The sequence below is a fragment of the Moschus berezovskii genome, chromosome 19 (assembly GCF_049115385.1).
Source record: "Moschus berezovskii isolate FMDL1 chromosome 19, NW_MosBer_1.0, whole genome shotgun sequence".
In the NCBI taxonomy this organism is placed as follows: domain Eukaryota; kingdom Metazoa; phylum Chordata; class Mammalia; order Artiodactyla; family Moschidae; genus Moschus; species Moschus berezovskii.
In genome coordinates, this window is record NC_142478.1 from 46,714,425 (window position 1) to 46,732,124 (window position 17,700).

At 38.6% G+C, this 17,700-nt stretch overlaps 1 protein-coding gene across 3 annotated transcripts in view; it reads right to left on the bottom strand.

The window, feature by feature from the left end:
- GUCY1B1 (guanylate cyclase 1 soluble subunit beta 1) overlaps positions 1 to 17,700 on the bottom strand; it is a 62,091-nt gene that overhangs the window by 24,978 nt on the left and 19,413 nt on the right. For 2 of the 3 annotated variants that reach the window (XM_055405022.2, XM_055405023.2), the window contains 2 exons: positions 17,508 to 17,608; positions 15,667 to 15,785 (listed from right to left, as the gene is read on the bottom strand). The exons of the other annotated variant lie outside the window; for it this stretch is intronic. In XM_055405022.2, coding sequence (XP_055260997.1) covers positions 15,667 to 15,785; positions 17,508 to 17,608 — 220 coding nt within the window. The remainder of the gene's footprint in view (positions 1 to 15,666; positions 15,786 to 17,507; positions 17,609 to 17,700) is intronic. 3 annotated transcript variants of the gene reach the window in all.

Genomic DNA, 17,700 nt, shown 5'->3' on the forward strand with positions numbered 1-17,700 from the left:
TGGACATGAGTTTGAGTGTACTCCGGGAGTTGGTGATGGACAGGGAGGCCTGGCGTGCTGTGATTCATGGGGTCGCGGAGAGTCGGACACGACTGAGCGACTGAACTGAAACAAACAAGGGGGATATAAAAGGATGCCTGAAGCAGAAAAAAGAAACACAGTTATGAGCTAAAGCAAAGGTATGCATATTTACAGGAGTTTGGGCAGCTGTATTTTGACGTTATGATAAATAGTATGGAATTCCCAAAGTGATCACATATTACCATTTGTTTCTCTAACGATACTAAACCTTAACTATTTAATCCAAAAAACTCTATCAGAATTATAAGCATATGAAAATGTTAATATATTCTTTTGTGAAATAATATTTTAGTAATTAAAATCACTTTGGAAATTAAATCAGTCTAATTTCTTCAGAGTTTCCAATCAAGGTACAGCCTCCCAGCAAACCTGTAAAACTGAACCTTTTGGAACTGAAGTCTTGGAAAACTAATAAATTTGCAAATAAATATTTTCTGTTCTTATAGCTTTGTGATTAATTCAGAACATACCAAATTCCCACTAACTAGTATCAACCTCTAATATTAAAAAGAAAAAAGATTTGTTTAAAAACCACCAGAAGAACTGATGCAAACTACACTTTTGACTTGGCTTTTCAGCACATTCCTAACTTCTTTGTGTGTGTGTATGTGCTACACATATATAGTAGACACACACACAGCACAGCAGAGTGTTGGAGTCACGGGGAAGGTGGCTTTAGAATCAAGCAGACTTGGATTTAAATCACGCCACTGTCATCTCAGTAGTCATGTACAGATGTTGAGTGTTGAACCATAAAGAAGGCTGAGTGTGGAAGAATTGATGCTTTTGAACTTTGGTGCTGGAGAAGACGCTTGAGATTCCCCTGGACTGCAAGGAGATCCAACCAGTCAATCCTAAAGAAAATCAACCCTGAGCATTCACTGGAAGGACTGATGCTGAAGCTGAAGCTCCAATACTTCAGCCACCTGATGTGAAAAGCTGACTCACTGGAAAAGAACTCAATGCTGGGAAAGATTGAGGGCAGGAAGAGAAGGAGGCAACAGAAGATGAGATGGTTGGATGGCATCATCCAATCAACGGAGATGAGTTTAAGCAAACTCTGGGAGATAGTGAAGGACAGGGAAGCCTGGCGTGCAGCAGTCCATGGAGTCGCAGAGTCAGACATGATTGAGTGACTGAACAAGTGTCATCTCATGATAATGTGACCAATTTACCCAACTCTAAGACTTGATCTCCTCTGATAAAATAGAAATAACTAAAATGATGTATATAAAACATTAGCATACCCAGGTGTAGTAGGCAAAATAATGCTGGCCCAAAGATTTCCAGACCTAGTCTCTCTGAATACATTACCTCGTGTTGCAAAGTGGGGTTGGGAAATTGGGAAGATTATCCTGGATTACCAGGGTGGACCCAGCCTAATCCCATGAGTGACTGAGTCCTTGATGCCAAGAACGTTTCCTGGTTACAAGGAGGGATGAAAGCTGAGAAGGAAGCAGGATTTGAGATGCAGGACACCCTGTGCAGGGCCTTGGGGGGTGGCGCTCTGGGGCCCTACTCAGCCCCCAGTGACAGCCAGTAAGAAAACTGGTCCGCGGGTCTATGTGTGGCTACATGGAGCTGAATTTTGCCAATACCTGAATAAGCAAGGAAATGCCACCCCCCCAGTCCTGCTGGTATCTACATTATGATCCAGGCAGACCCCTTTTAGACTCCCAACTTAGGAAACTGCTGCTGCTGCTGCTGCTGCTAAGTCACCTCAGTCGTGTCCGACTCTGTGTGACCCCATAGAAGGAAGCCCAACAGGCTCCCCCGTCCCTGGGATTCTCCAGGCAAGAACACTGGAGTGGGTAACCTAGGAAACTATAAGATAATAAATCTTTGTTCTTTTAAGCACTTAGGCACGTGGTAATTTGTTACTGTAACAATAAAAAAGCTAATTCACCGATCAAATAGTAATCCGTCAACAGTTTAGTTCAGTTCAGTCGCTCAGTCGTGTCAGTTATTGCTAAAAAGAACCAGAAAAGCAAACGATCTCAGAATACCAAAGGCCTCAGAAGCACATCTGATACTTCAACAGTCTCCCTCACCTCTGCAGGGGGCCAGATCAGAGGGGACTATGGGGACAGGATTCTGTGCTGGTGTCTTTTTGACAGAAAGCAGCAACTTGGACCTGCCTTCAGAATTATTTCCCCTCTGAGTTACAGCTTGAAGATGATTTTTCAATAAGAAACAAAATATCAAATTTTCAGATTTTCTCTTAAAAAGATAGAACAATTTTAAAATGAAAAGGCATTTAAAACTAGGACTAAATACAAGAAATAAAGATAAAGAACATGTTTGGGAAAAATAATATTTCATATATTTTTCATATAGAAGTATTACTCAGTATACAGAGATTTCAAACTCATATTTAAATGGTTTGTAAATTTCGTAATAGAGTTGATTTCAGTAAGAAATGTGATACTTAAGTATAATTTTGCAATAAAAATTTGCTATGGTGTTCTTGGGGCATCCCAGGTGGCACTAGTGGTAAAGAACCCACCTGCCAATGCAGGAGACATAAGAGATTCAGGTTTGATCCTTGGGTGGGGAAGATCCCCTGGAAGAAGGCATGGCAACCCATTGCAGTATTCTTGCCTGGAGAATCCCATGGACATAGGAGCCTGGTGGGCTACAGTCCAAAGAAGCACAAAGAGTCAGACGCGACTGCAGTGGTTTAGCATGCATGGTGTTCTTGGGGGAAAAAAAGGAGCACATCTGAAAAGGAGGTGCTGGAGATGGACTAAAACCGAAGGATGGTTTGCATTCTGAACATCTCAAAGGGGCCAGTTTAGGTAAACAGGATCCAGTAAGACATCAGAAAGGAGGTGAAGCGAGTATGGTACAAGGTGACTCCATCAGGCCACTGCAGCCTGGCCCCCGCCACACGCTCATCCCTTCTACTCCCTGTATGTGCACTGAACGTGCACCACGTGTCCACTGTATAAAGCATGTGTATGCATGCTTCGCAGGGTGTGCAGTGCAGGCGGGGGCAGGGTACAGACCTAGATCAGATCTACACGGCGCAATCCCTGACTGTAAGCAGTTCGTGGCTTAAATCACCCAACGATGTTCAGAGTGGTTTTGGGGGCATGAAAGGGAGCAACACCTCAGAGTGAAGCCGGGGACCAAAGAACAGAGCACAGGTGAGAGCTGAGGCCTCAGAGACTGGCATTCTGACTCGGATAAACATCTTGTCTTCTTAACTGGTGACCCTGGTTTCTTTTTGAAATGCATTCATGCTTAGTGCTAAGATCGTGTTTTCATCCCTCAATTATACCTCTTTTAATTCAGTTCAGTTCAGTTCAGTCGCTAGTCGTGTCCGACTCTCCGCGACCCCATGAATCACAGCACACCAGGCATCCTTGTCCATCACCAAATCCTGGAGTTCACTCAAACTCATGTCCACAGAGTCAGTGATGCCAACCAGCCATCTCATTCTCTGTCGTCCCCTTTTCCTCCCGCCCCCAACCTTTCCCAGCATCAGAGTCTTTTCCAATGAGTCAACTCGTCGCATGAGGTGGCCAAAGTATTGGAGTTTCAGCTTTAGCATCAGTCCTTCCAATGAACACCCAGGATTGATCTCCCCTAGAATGGACTGGTTGGATCTCCTTGCAGTACAAGGGACTCTCAAGAGTCTTCTCCAACACCACACAGTTCAAATGCATCAATTCTTCAGCGATCAGCTTTCTTCACAGTCCAACTCTCACATCCATACATGACCACAGGAAAAACCATTGCCTTGACTAGATGGACCTTGGTTGGCAAAGTAATGTCTCTGCTTTTTAATATACTATCAAGGTTGGTCATAACTGTCCTTCCAAGGAGTGTCTTTTAATTTCATGGCTGCAATCAGCATCCGCAGTGATTTTGCAGCCCAAAAAATAAAGTCTGACACTGTTTCCACCGTTTTTCCATCTATTTCCCATGAAGTGATGGGACCAGATGCCATAATCTTTGTTTTCTGAATGTTGAGCTTCAAGCCAACATTTTCACTCTCCTCTTTCACTTTCATCAAGAGGCTTTTGAGTTCCTCTTCACTTTCTGCCATAAGGGTAGTGTCATCTGCATATCTGAGGTTATTGATATTTCTCCTGGCAATCTTGATTCCAGCTGTGCTTCTTCCAGCCCAGCGTTCCTCATGATGTACTCTGCATAGAAGTTAAATAAGCAAGGTGACAATATACAGCCTTGACGTGCTCCTTTTCCTATTTGGAACCAGTCTGTTGTTCCATGTCCAGTTCTGACTGTTGCTTCCTGACCTGCATACAGGTTTCTCAAGAGGCAGGTCAGGTGCTCTGGGATTCCCATCTCTTTCAGAATGTTCCACAGTTTATTGTGATCCACACAGTCAAAGGCTTTGGCATAGTCAATGAAGCAGAAATAGATGTTTTTCTGGAACTCTCTTGCTTTCTCCATGATCCAGCGGATGTTGGCAATTTGATCCCTGGTTCCTCTGCGTTTTCTAAAACCTGCTTGAACATCTGGGAGTTCACAGTTCACATATTGCTGAAGCCTGGCTTGGAGAATTTTGAGCATGACTTTACTAGCAAGTGAGATGAGTGCAATTGTGCGGTAGTTTGAGCATTCTTTGGCATTGCCTTTCTTTGGGATTGGAATGAAGACTGACCTTTTCCAGTCCTGTGGCCACTGCTGAGTTTTCCAAGTTTGCTGGCATATTGAGTGCAGCACTTTCACAGCATCATCTTTCAAGATTTGAAATAGCTCAACTGGAATTCCATCACCTCCACTAGCTTTGTTCGTAGTGATGTCCTTTTCATTATAGGGGACTGGAATGCAAAAGTAGGAAGTCAAGAAACACCTGGAGTAACAGGCAAATTTTGCCTTGGAGCACGGAATGAAGCAGGGCAAAGGCTAACAGAGTTTTGTCAAGAGAATGCACTGGTCATAGCAAACACCCTCTTCCAACAACACAAGACTCTACACATGGACATCACCAGATGATCAACACTGAAATCAGACCTATTATATTCTCTGCAGCCAAAGATGGAGAAGCTGTATTCAGTTAGCAAAAACAAGACCAGGAGCTGACTGTGGCTCAGATCATGAACTCCTTATTGCCAAATTCAGACTTAAATTGAAGAAAGGAGGGAAAACCACTAGACCATTCAGATATGACCTAAATCAAATCCCTTATGATTATACAGTGGAAGTGAGAAATAGATTTAAGGGACTAGATCTGATAGATAAGAGTGCCTGATGAACTCTGGACGGAGGTTCATGACATTGTACAGGAGACAGGGACCAAGACCATCCCCATGGAAAAGAAATGCAAAAAAGCAAAATGGCTGTCTGAGGAGGCCTTACAAATGGCTGTGAAAAGAAGAGAAGTGAAAAGCAAAGGAGAAAAGGGAAGATATAAGCATCTGAATGCAGAGTTCCAAAGAATAGCTAGGAGAGATAAGAAAGCCTTCCTCAGCAATCAACGCAAAGAAATAGAGGAAAACAACAGAATAGGAAAAACAAGAGATCTCTTCAAGAAAATTAGAGATTCCAAGGGAACATTTCATGCAAAGATGGGCTCGATAAAGGACAGAAATGGTATGGACCTAACAGAAGCAGAAGATATTAAGAAGAGGTGGCAAGAATACACAGAAGAACTGTACAAAAAAGATCTTCATGACCAAGATAGTCACGATAACGTGATCACTGACCTAGAGCCAGACATCTTGGAATGTGAAGTCAAGTGGGCCTTAGAAAGCATCACTACCTCTTTTAATTAAACCAGGCCAATTCTTAACTCAAATATCAAGTGGTCCTGACTCCACCAGAGGCTGCTGTTGCTATGGGAAAGGAACTCCACATGGCAGGCGCTGAGGATGGTCAGTTTACAGAAGCCTCAAGTCACTTTCGGAGAAGGCAATGGCAAGCCACTCCAGTACTCTTGCCTGGAAAATCCCATGGACGAGGGGCCTGGTAGGCTGCAGTCCATGGGGTCACTGAGTCGGACATGACTAAGCGACTTCACTTTCACTTCTCACTTTCATGCGTTGGAGAAGGAAATGGCAACCTACTCCAGTATTCTTGCCTGGAGAATCCCAGGGACAGGGAGCCTGGTGGGCTGCCATCTATGGGGTCGTGCAGAGTCAGACACGACTGAAGCGACTTAGCAGCAGCAGCAGCAAGCCACTTTACTTGGTAAGTAACACTTACTATGACGAGTTCTTCCCCTGGGAATCCTTTCCTGGGAAGGGAAGACGTGAGGCCTGCTCTTCATAACCCTGCCAGACCCCTCCCACCCTTCTGCTGATGCTGCAAAAATCTGGTGAGAAAGGAAATCACCATAAGGGTTTTATACATATCTCTGTTTCCCACAAAGTTAAAATTCAGCTTGTTGCTACTAAATTAAACTGTTGTTCTTGTTCCTTAAGAAATTTCCTAATGTAGTCAGGCCCAGGTACTGGATTGTAACTCATTTTACAGAAAAAAAATTTTAAATGAGTCAAACACTAGCTTGAAATATACATTTTAATTCTTTTCTACTTTTTCTTCTATGAAATATTCAAATACAGTGTATCTTAGGTCAATATGCCCATATCACTTTCACACTTATCTATTTTCATCTTTGGTCATATTATATGTGCACATTTCTCTGTGCAGCTAAGCAGATGGCAGGAGGTGGTAACCATGGTACCATTTACTTTCTCTTCATCACTGATGCTAAAGAAAGTGAGAGATGGGCCAGAACAGCCCAGAACTCAGGTCAGGAGTCACACAGGGACAGGCACTGCTTCCTAAATGTGGAGCCATTTTAATTTAAATAATTTAATTACATAAAGCCTTTTTAATTTAACATTTACTTTAAACAAAGTTATTGATGGTACTGAGGTATTAATAATAAAACATTACTTAAATTTATCAATTCAAATCAAGTGGGAAACCAAAACGCACGAAGTCAAATGTTAATCTTTTAAGTCTTTGTGGTAACCAACTCTCCAGAGACTGACTGTTTTGTTGAATTTGCTGTTAATTAAATGGACAACTAAAGTGCTTTCTTGGAGCATAAAAGATTTAACACCGCTTAATGTAATATTGATTTTCTTTAGATAGTATCTAACCATAAAAATACTCTTGGGATTTCTTCAGTTACAGCTTCCCTTTTGGGGTTTTAATCTCTCAAAATTAAAGCTATTACCACTGCCTATCTATTATGAAAAATAGAATTCATGATCAGAAATTAAATTATTTCCAACTGAGTACATTAGTATTGCCAAAAATATGCTTTCTTCAGACTCCAATTGTTTGCAGCAACCTCAAAAGACACAGAAAAGACACTCAAAATAGCCAAGAGAAAACCCTGTCTGTCTACACTTTATAATACCATCCATACAAAGCTAATTATTCATCCACATGGTTGTAGCAATATATTCTGAAGAACAAGAGTTCATACTGAAACTGGCATTCTTTAATTTCTAAATATATCCATGGAGGTGGGTATACAAAGAAAAGAGCTGAATGGCAACACATGTACTTCAGCACAAGTAGATTCCCAGGAAACAGTAAAGCCAACCTCAAATATGCTCTCACATCATTCTTCTTAGCTTTCTGACACTAGAAAACAGGAAGGGAATCAGAGGAGTTCTGTTCATCTATTTTGCCTCAAAAGACTGGTCTGAGGTTTTCATTTCATTTCTCTTAATGTTCTGATATCATTTTACCATTTTTTCTACATGCAAGATGAAAGAACTGTTTCTCAGGAATTCCGCTACTCTAAGTCTCCTAGCTTTGTCATTTATAGAAGAGAAACCAATGCTAGCATCCTAGGAAACGAGTACATTTAGTACATACCACCGATTTAGGACACAAAAGAGATTTACTAGTCCTTTGAGAAATACTCCAAAGATTCATGTTTTTCAAGATTTTGGAATTTCAAAATAAATGCAAATTTTCTCTTTCTCTTTCTAATATGGCAAACATAAGCATTATAGATAGATAGATAAGTACAGAGGAAATTTTCTGAGAATTAAATACCTCATTCCCCTGCTTCCAGGGTATCTAATTAAAAATTCCTAAATGATGCACATAATAGGTGTAGTAAGGCCTTGCCTTAAAAGTTTCGAGAAAGAGATTTTTTCAGTCTTCAGAAACCCTTAGGACTTCCCTGGTGGTCCAGGGTTAAGAATCCCCCTGCTAATGCAGGAGAGAGGGTTCGACTCCTGGTCCGGGAAGATTCGACTTGCAACTAAGCCCGTGAGCCACTACTACGGAAGCCCACGAGCCCTATAGAGACTGTGCTGTACAACAAGAGGAGCCACTGCAATGAGAAGCCCACCACTGCAACAAAAGAGTAGCCCCTGCTTGCCACAGCTAGAGAACGCCGTCGCAGTAACTGCCAAAGATAAAAATAAACAAGTAAATAATTTTTTTAAAGAATCCTTATTCTAAGGAGTTCCCTTAGTAGTGGTTAGGCTCAGCCTAGTGGTTAGGATTCCAGGCTTTACCTGCCGTGGCCCCAAGTTGAATCCCTGGTCGGGAAACTGAGATCCACAGCCAAGCAGCACAGCCGCTCCCACAATTAATTAATTTTAACAATGAATCTTTATTCTAGTGGATGGAGAGAAGGGAGCCACCTGTGTCATTTGAGAGTGTTACTGAAGGAAAAAGCCTTAAAAATCAATCGTTGCAAATCTCTCTCCGCTTAAGGAAAGGGATGAGGCACAGTATTCCCTTTCTTCTGATTCCTCACACTCCTGAAAAGCAAGACCAACAACAGTATTGACTTGTGAGAGTCACGTAATTTGAAAATCATTTTTCCAATGAAAATTTCTTTCTAAGAAAGATGTCATGTCAGAATCTTAAAGTGAAAAACTAAAACAAGCAGGACCCAGGTAAAGCAGAAACTCACCCCCATATAATGGGAAACGCCACAGTCAGGGTGACAGTAGTATGAGGTCAGAACAAGTGAGACTCAATGTTTAATGATACTTTTGTCTTTTCTACTTAAAGCAACTCCTTGAGAAGTAGCTTTCCAACTGAAAAGATACACAGACTCTTTTCTAATATAAATAATTTAAAGGTGGCGCTAGTGGTAAAGAACTCGCCTGCTAGTACCGGAGATGTAAGAGTCACAGGTTTCATCCCTGGGTTGGGAAGATTCCCTGGAGGAGGGCAAGGCAAGCCACTCCAGTATTCATGCTGGGAAAATCCCATGGGGCATGGTGGGCTATAGTCCATGGGTTCACAGAGTCAGACATGACTGAATCAACTTAGCACAAGGGTTTATTTAAAAAGAAATTATACTTGAGTCACTAAAATTATTTAAATGGTATTTTTTAAACTACCTATTATTACCATCATCTCAAGAGAAATTTTAATTAAGAAAAAAATGAAAATAGTCATAAAATTACCTGTGTAAACTATTTCACTTATTATACTGCTTTTAAATTCATGTTAAAAAATTTCATTTATATTCATTTGACTATATTTTGCAAAACTGTGAAAATATATACATTATTCAAAGAAAAATTCTTAAAATTCTAAACTATTATCTTCCTTTAAAAATTCTAACTTATCAAATTTTAAAATTTCAGGTGCCAGCTAAGGAATGTCACTTGCCACCGTGTTCTATAAGAATTCAGTCCCTGAGCCCTTGTAGCCGCTGACCTTCAACACCCCCAGGAAAGAAGTCAGCGTGAGGATGAAGAATGAGGGGAACAGATAGAACAGGACCTCAGATATTTTCAGGAGAAAATTTTCATGAACCTGGCTTCTTGCATCTTCCACACTTAGAGAAGCACTAAAAACATTAACTATGATACCTGCTCTTTGTACGGAGATGTGTGCTTGACTGCATGCCCCTCTCTGCCAACACCACACACACCCTGACCTCCACCCTCAGGTCTTCGGGATAGTTTCTCAGAGGCTCCTGAAACGCTGTCTCCCCGGCCACAGTCCTCAGTAAGACACCGATTACACTCAACTCTTGGCTCTCACATTGTGCATTTTTTTCACGTAGATACAGATTACAGAAATTGGCATTTGGATGTTGAGAAAAGTTCCTTTTGAAATTCAAAAGTTAAAAATAAAATGAATGGTGCATTTTTTCCTAAAAAATATTATAAATAATTTAGGTAAGTATTAGAATTTCACAGCTGTTCAGGAAAAAACCTCAGCTTTCCCAAAATAACACTTTGCACAAACATTTAAGAATTTTAGATGGGCCATCAATCCCAGATTGCTCCTGGCAGGCCAGCCAAATTACAGTGTTGTCTGTTAGAAGCCAAAACCTGGAGCCAACACAGATTTAAGGAAATCCCATTACAGGCTGAACACAGGCCCTGGCAGAAGACTCTGATATATACGAATTGGGAGAATGAGTGAAACAGCCTCAAAGCCACAGTTAAAGTGGAAGAAGCTGAGGTTTCCAGCTAATGATTAGAGAATATTGGCTTGCTTTTCTACTGAGATTCCCACACCTATTTAAGCAGGTTCATAATTTAAATCCTAACTGGCCTCTAAGATTATATATGACTCTTATTTTTCAGTAGTCAACCTGACAGCTTTCCACACTCATCTAGGCTTTATTTTATATCTGTAAAATTACTGGGGAGGTAAAGAATAGATTACATGATAATAACATAACACCACTGAAAGTGGATCAGTAGCCCAGCTGTGAACTTACTTGGATTCCAGTTCCAGAGGCCATACACAATCTTATCTTTTCAAACCCAGATTAATCAAAGCTCAACTTCTCTGTAAACATGTGTACGTATGGACACATACCTACTAACACAGACACAAAAAAATAAAGGGAAAATAGCACACAGAATACTGTTCCAACTATCCACATATCAAAGCACCTCAGACTTATTTGCTTAATACAATGATATTATTCTCATGTTTTTGTGGGTTATCTGGACTCAGTGGGAAGTTCTCAGAGTGGGGTGAAATGGAAGTTTGCCATGGAGTCACCATAATGCTCCACCAGGCTGATTCCCAAGATGAGTCACCCAGGCACCCGAGGGCTCAGCCAGCAGCACTGCTGCTGTGGTTGAAGCATCTCATTTCACAGTGGGTACCTCCAGGGAACATCCCAAGAGCAAGTGCTTCAAGATACTCATGGAAATTTCAAGAGTTCTTATGAACTAGCCTAGGAAGTATTAAGAATGTTCCTTCTGCTATACTCTTCTGATCAAATAATCACTAAAGTCACCCCAGATCCAAAGGATGGGAGCTCTACCTTGTCAGAGGGGACATGGGGGAGCTCTAACTTTTCAAGGGGGAGAAGTACAATCATATTGCAGCAAAATATGCAATAGGATATCAAAAGTCAAGGTGAGCGTGGATTAGGGTGGAATACCATCAGATTGGACGTTCCTTACTAGCATTTTACTGAACTTTCAAATCTGATATATTCTTTGCACTATTTTAATCAACACATTAGAAGTTTCACATAGATATTTACTATAGTAGCAGCATGAAACCACATTTTATTCCTAATTCAAGAATAAGAAAGTGTCAAAATAGAGAAAAAAATTCTTGTGAAATACAGTCTAACCTTTAAGACAAGAAATCCAGAAAAAAAATCTATAAAATCCAAAAACCTAAATCAAAATGTCTTCCTACTTTTGTTTATCTTTTTAAAAATAAATCATATTTCTGGTTACTAAATCTGGAAAAGGATAATAATTAATTGCAAGGATTATCTACTTTTATCAACAGTCCACAAACTGATGGTTTCACAGAACATTTAGGAAAAATCAGTTCCAAATTGTGTAATGTCTAGAGAAGAGTAATTTTCTAAAAAGCTTCCTATAAAAATGTTTCTTATATTTTATTACTTTATCTACTTAGAATTTTTAGCTATTTTTTGTGAAAGTCTTGAGGTAGATTAAAAATAGGCATGATGTAAAAATTCTTAAATTGACTTTGAAAACACAAGGGAGATTGGGTAAACAGAACCAGGAATTTCATATTGGCAGCAAAACCTTTCAAAGGAGAATTGTCCATTATTTAAGCTGTTTAAATTGTCAAATTGTTTAAATACACAAATCAAAGGAAACGACAAAAGCTAAGTGAGAAACAAATATTTTTCTGGAACTGAACTACAGATACTATCTACACAGCATATCCTTGATTATAAAATTTTTATAAAGGAATAGCGTTATTAACCAGATAAAATAGCCTATTAGTGACCAATTAAAAAAATATATACGTATAACACAGAATTAACTAATTCTATCATTCAAAGACTCTTTATTGATCGCCTATTATATACTATGCCTGGTACTCAGAAAACATAAAAATTATTTCAAGAAAAGCAAAAACTATGTATTTTAATACAGTAATTCTTAATAATGTATCCAACTGAGAGGCTGGGAGAAACACCCCCAAGGAAGTCCCCCTCAGAAGGATGCAAGTGAACAGAAGTGCCCGGCCCAAGGCGTGACCAGTGGTCTCCCATGTTAGAATTTCAGTAGCTATTTTATTGCTACCTGAGAGCTTCAGATGGAAATGTCAGGGTAAACATTCTGAAAATTTCAATAGATATAAGTAATGTCAGTTGCATATTAATAAACAGTAATTTGCCACATCCATATGAAAAGGAAATTGGTCTGGAGTATGTCTACTCTTCTATATTTCAAATCTACAATCAATCTCTTAGTAAAGTTATATAGTCTCACTCAAAGCGAATTTTTTTACGCTTAATAGAATTAATCTTGAGCTACTGGGGTATTTGCTTCCTATTTTTGTATAAATAGCAACTATTCATTTTAAAATATGTTTTTTCATCCCCAGATAGTGATGATACTATCGTTAAGGGACTACACACAACGCCCAGCCTCATGGGATTTACATTCCAGTCCCAAACAGGAAATGATCTACAGTGAGAACTCCTGTGGGTAGGGAGGTACAAGCACTGTGAAAACATGAGAAATGTCAGTTCCCTGACTCCAACAGGGTAGAGCCTTAAGAGAGGAGTGGAACCTTCCCGGAAGAAGTAATCTGAACAGCAGGATGAAGAAGATCAATCTAGGTGAAAAGGAGCAGGAAGACTGTCCAGACAAAGGGAAGAGCAGGTGCAAAAGCTCAGAAGGTGGAGAAAGCTAGTTAGAAAAAAATATGGTCTGAAAGAAATTCTGTTTGGCTAGGCTGCAGGAGAGGAAGAGAGACAGACGGGGGTGTAAATAGTTTCAATTATTTTAATTGTTTTTTACATTTCCAAGGAGCAACTGGGAATCACTGAAGGGTTTAAGCAAGTAAATGATGGAATGAGACATATTTGCTTTTAAGAAAAATCACTAGTTACAGAATGGTGAGGAGATGGAGAAGTCATGCAGAGAGATAAGGAAACCTATGCATTCTGTAGAGAATGGTGGACTGTCCTACAGAAGGTTAGGGGAAATGAAGACAAGCGGTAGGATTCTGAAAAGTTCAGTGTTTAGAAAGAAACAGACTCTAAGGATTTAATGATTAAAGTCAAGTGGCAAAAGACACACAAAAAATCTTTTAAATATCTTTAAAATAAGGCCTAGTTTATCCTACTCTTTTACAAGGGATTGCTGTCTACCATAAAGAATATTTTATTATTTTATGTAATGAAAAGTGTCAATTTTTATATGTGAGCTAGAACCTTAAAAAACTTTATGGAAATCAGTCGCTTTATTTCATAGGCACTTTTTTTTAAAAGTCCATTTAATTTACTTGAAATTAGCCTACTCATACCATAAATATCTACTTTTCAGGAAAGCAATATGTTAATACAACCAGTTTGCCATCAAGATATTCAATTTCAAAACCAGGAAGAAATTCAAACATAATATTGATAAAAACTTTATAGTATTCTAACTTTCCAATTTCCTCACTGTTCATACTTGCACCAAAAAATAATAATAATAAAATAAAATTGTGTGCAATTTTAAAACTGCCTATTGACTTTGATGAAAATGGACTCAGAACTATTCAAAACAATGCTGTTCAGTGAAAATAAAAGGCTTTAGGAGCCATTAAAGCAAGTCACAAACATCAGTCATATATGTTAAATTTTCTAGTAGCCACATTTAAAAAAGGAAAAAGAACCAAGTGAAATTGATGTTTATGATAGATTTTTATATAACTCAGTATTCCCAAAACGTTATCATTTTACCATGTAATCAATATGAAAGAGGTCCAAGATATTTGCATTCTCTTTGAAGCCCAGTGTGCATTTTAATCCAGTCACATAGAGGCAAGCCTGCAGGCAGGACAGCTCTAAAATCAGGAGAAACCACCAGGAGTCGCCCATCCTCAATTGAGCCACTGGACACTTAGCAGACAGTCACAATAAGTAAAGGTAAAGGTAAACTATTTGCATGATTGTTTTGTCAACAAGGATGTGACCACTGAGAGAGAAAGATGAAATTAAGAGAATGGAGCTGCAATAGGAACTTAGTTGAGAAAGTGACCAGGAGTCAACAGAAATATTAAAAATGGGAATGTATTCTAACCCCCCAAATCTCAAAATAATTTTAAATCTCAATCTTTAACCCATGTAAAATAATTCATTTAAATACAGCCTGTTAAAGGTTAATTTAAGTATCTCCTGGCAGCAACTTCATTTGGAAGTGGCAGCTTTTTTGGACACCAGTAGTTTGGTAAATCCATGGCAGAGACTGGAAACCGGTTTCCATCTTGATTTAATGCTGTTTTAAGTTTATAAGAAAAATGTCACTATGTAAACAACAGACATTTTTATTAAACACTCAAGTTCTTATTTTGGCTGTTAAATCAATAACGCAGCTGGACTGAAAGTCGTTTACATTCCCTCCAAGCTGGGCTCCAGTTCAGCTGGTCTTGCACTGACATCATTTTCCAGCAAGATCTGGCTGCTCTCAGCGGCCAGTTTAGAAATATCCTTTACAAACAACCACATAACGTTCAATGTTTAAGATGAGAGTCTCAAAAATGCCTGTGCTTAAAATAGGACAGTTGATCCCAAAATAGTCTCCCACCTGATGTGTCATTCACTAGTAAAAAGAAAAAAATTAAGTAGTTTTAACAAGAAAACAAAAGCCTTTGGTGACATTATTTATCTTGACTTCACCTGAGACTGACTCTGGAAGAGTTCCTACTTTCCTCTCCAGAGCAGATTAACTAATATGTAACTCAGAGCAATGATTCTCAAATGTGTTTTGGTGGCAGGCTCTTTCCCTGAAACAATGAGCTTCAGGTAGAACTTTACAGATACTGATGAATTATTTAATTACTTAAAGTCAGAATGACTTAGAAATAGAAAACAAGCCCAGGTTATATACATAAAAGCACAGCTACTAGCACAAAGACTTATTTTTTAAAAGGCAGTTAAATGGATCACAACACGTTGAGTCTTTCAGAGACCACTAGCTTAGAACTTGAATGTTTAGTGTCAGAACCAAAAATTAAAGAAAAAATATGAAGGAAAAATGCTAAAATGTACTCAAGACCATCTAATAATTATTATTTTATGTGAATTAGGGAAAATGCCCCTATGATTTCATTTCAGCAGCTAGACACTCATCCAGCCAACTGAACAAAGGGATTCTGGAGCCCACATGGGAGAATAAGAAAATCAGAACTTTTGGACCAGGACCTCAAACTGCTCACCTGCAGAAATTCTCTGACGTTAGATCCCAGGACACGCAGGATTGTATCATAACCAGATTCTTGACAGAAGACGAAAAACATCTTCCCAAACATTTGGAGGATTTCTCCAGCATTGAGATCTAATTTATAGATTTGAGAGGCAACAACAGAAACAAAACGTATTAGAGGTAGAAAATCATCAGAGGCAGGAATAAAGTCCATGACAAAAATGTTAAATATCCTCAATTTCTTTGCACAGTGAACAGATCATAGGAAAAACATCTGGCCAGGAAAATACAATGAAATCTGAGAAGACAGCATATTGACATGTTAACAGTTTAAGTCTGTACTTAAAAGCAAAGCAACCAGCTTCTCACAGGTTCTGTGACAAAATTTTGAGCTTTTTCAAACTTATGTGTAAGGTATAACTTTTTCTGAAAAATAAGAGAAAGATCTTTAAAATCATTAAGAATGCACATGAAGATGAAAAGCAAAAGTGAAAGTGTTAGTCGCTCAGTTGTATCTTTTTGTGACCCCATGGACTATAGCCTGCCAGGCTCCTCTGTCCATGGACTTCTCCAGGCAAGAATACTGGAGTGTGAAGCCATTCTCTTCTCCAGCGTATCTTCCCAACCTAGGGATCGAACCCAAGTCTTCCACATTAGCAGGCAGATTCTTTACTATCTGAGCCACCAGGCAGATATTTGGGTACAAAATCATTTTTCTTTATAAAAATATGCATATTTAATAACCAGGTTACAAATAATATATAGCCTAAGATCCTGCCTTTTTCTTAATATTCAATTACCATTATTTCCTGAAATTAAAATTTTTCTTAATATCAATTTTAATCAGTCTTACTTAACACAGATGTGCAACAATTCATTTCACCAATGCCCACTTGCTCAAAATGCAGGCTTTTCCAACTTTTGATAATATAGGTAACTGAAATAAAAATACGCATACACCTTAATGCAAATAAATTATTTCTTTATGAAAATTTTCTAAATATTTCTAAAATTTGAACATTTTTAAACAGATTTTGACTGATGATGCAAAATTATTCTCCAAAACAGTTTATTTTCCCATCAGATTTTAAATGTGTATGATTTCCCCTTTAACTCTACACTTGACTACACTGGATTTTTAATTTTTTAATTGCCAAATCTGTATAAAAATTATTTCATATTTGTGTCAATTTTGATTATTAGTGACACTGGATATTTTTCTTATCAACAATTTACCATACTTTTATGGTAATTCTTGTATTTTACAAAAGGTAGCCTTTTCTCTTCTAGCTATTTTGACAAAGTTAAAAAGCATCCATCTAGTCTATGCAAACTGTAGCCTCGCTATAAATTAAGTACTACAGTGATAAGAGATACTACTTTGAGAACAACTTTTTTCCAATGAAGCTTTTTTTTTCTTTGCATGAGTTTTGTCTCATGTAGATCTCAGTTTCTTGTTTCTTTTACCATTACCTAGCAAAACTTGTGATTACAAGAGATTTGGAGATAAGATTTTCTACATAATACATTTTTGTAATTACTGTGATGTTGACACTGCAACATTAAGTTATTATTACATCATTAACTTATTACATTAAGTATCAATAACTTTTTGCTTCCTCAACGCATGGCTTTTTGTGGGGAGGGGCACAGAGCTCCTCTATTCTCTAAAGAGTTTGTAAAAAGAATAACATGGCTTAATGTAGCCTGAGCCTAATGCTATATGTTACTGTCCTCCCATCAGGGTTGTGTAGTGCACAACCTGTGCAACTATACAATGTGACTGTGGACCATGCATGCCCTTGGACTTCGATGTGCAGCTTAGCCAAAGAAAGAAAGTCACATTCAACTTACTGAGGACCTTGCTTGCAGCAGCAACCAAATCATATGTTTTAGAATCATCATAAATTATTCGGACAAGAAACTGTCCTTCTTCATCTAATTGTGCCTCTTTTCTAGGAAACAAAAACAAGGCAGACAGGGTGAAAAGTTGAAAGAAAAGATCAGATGCTACACCTATAATGATCATATAAAAATGATTTTTTAT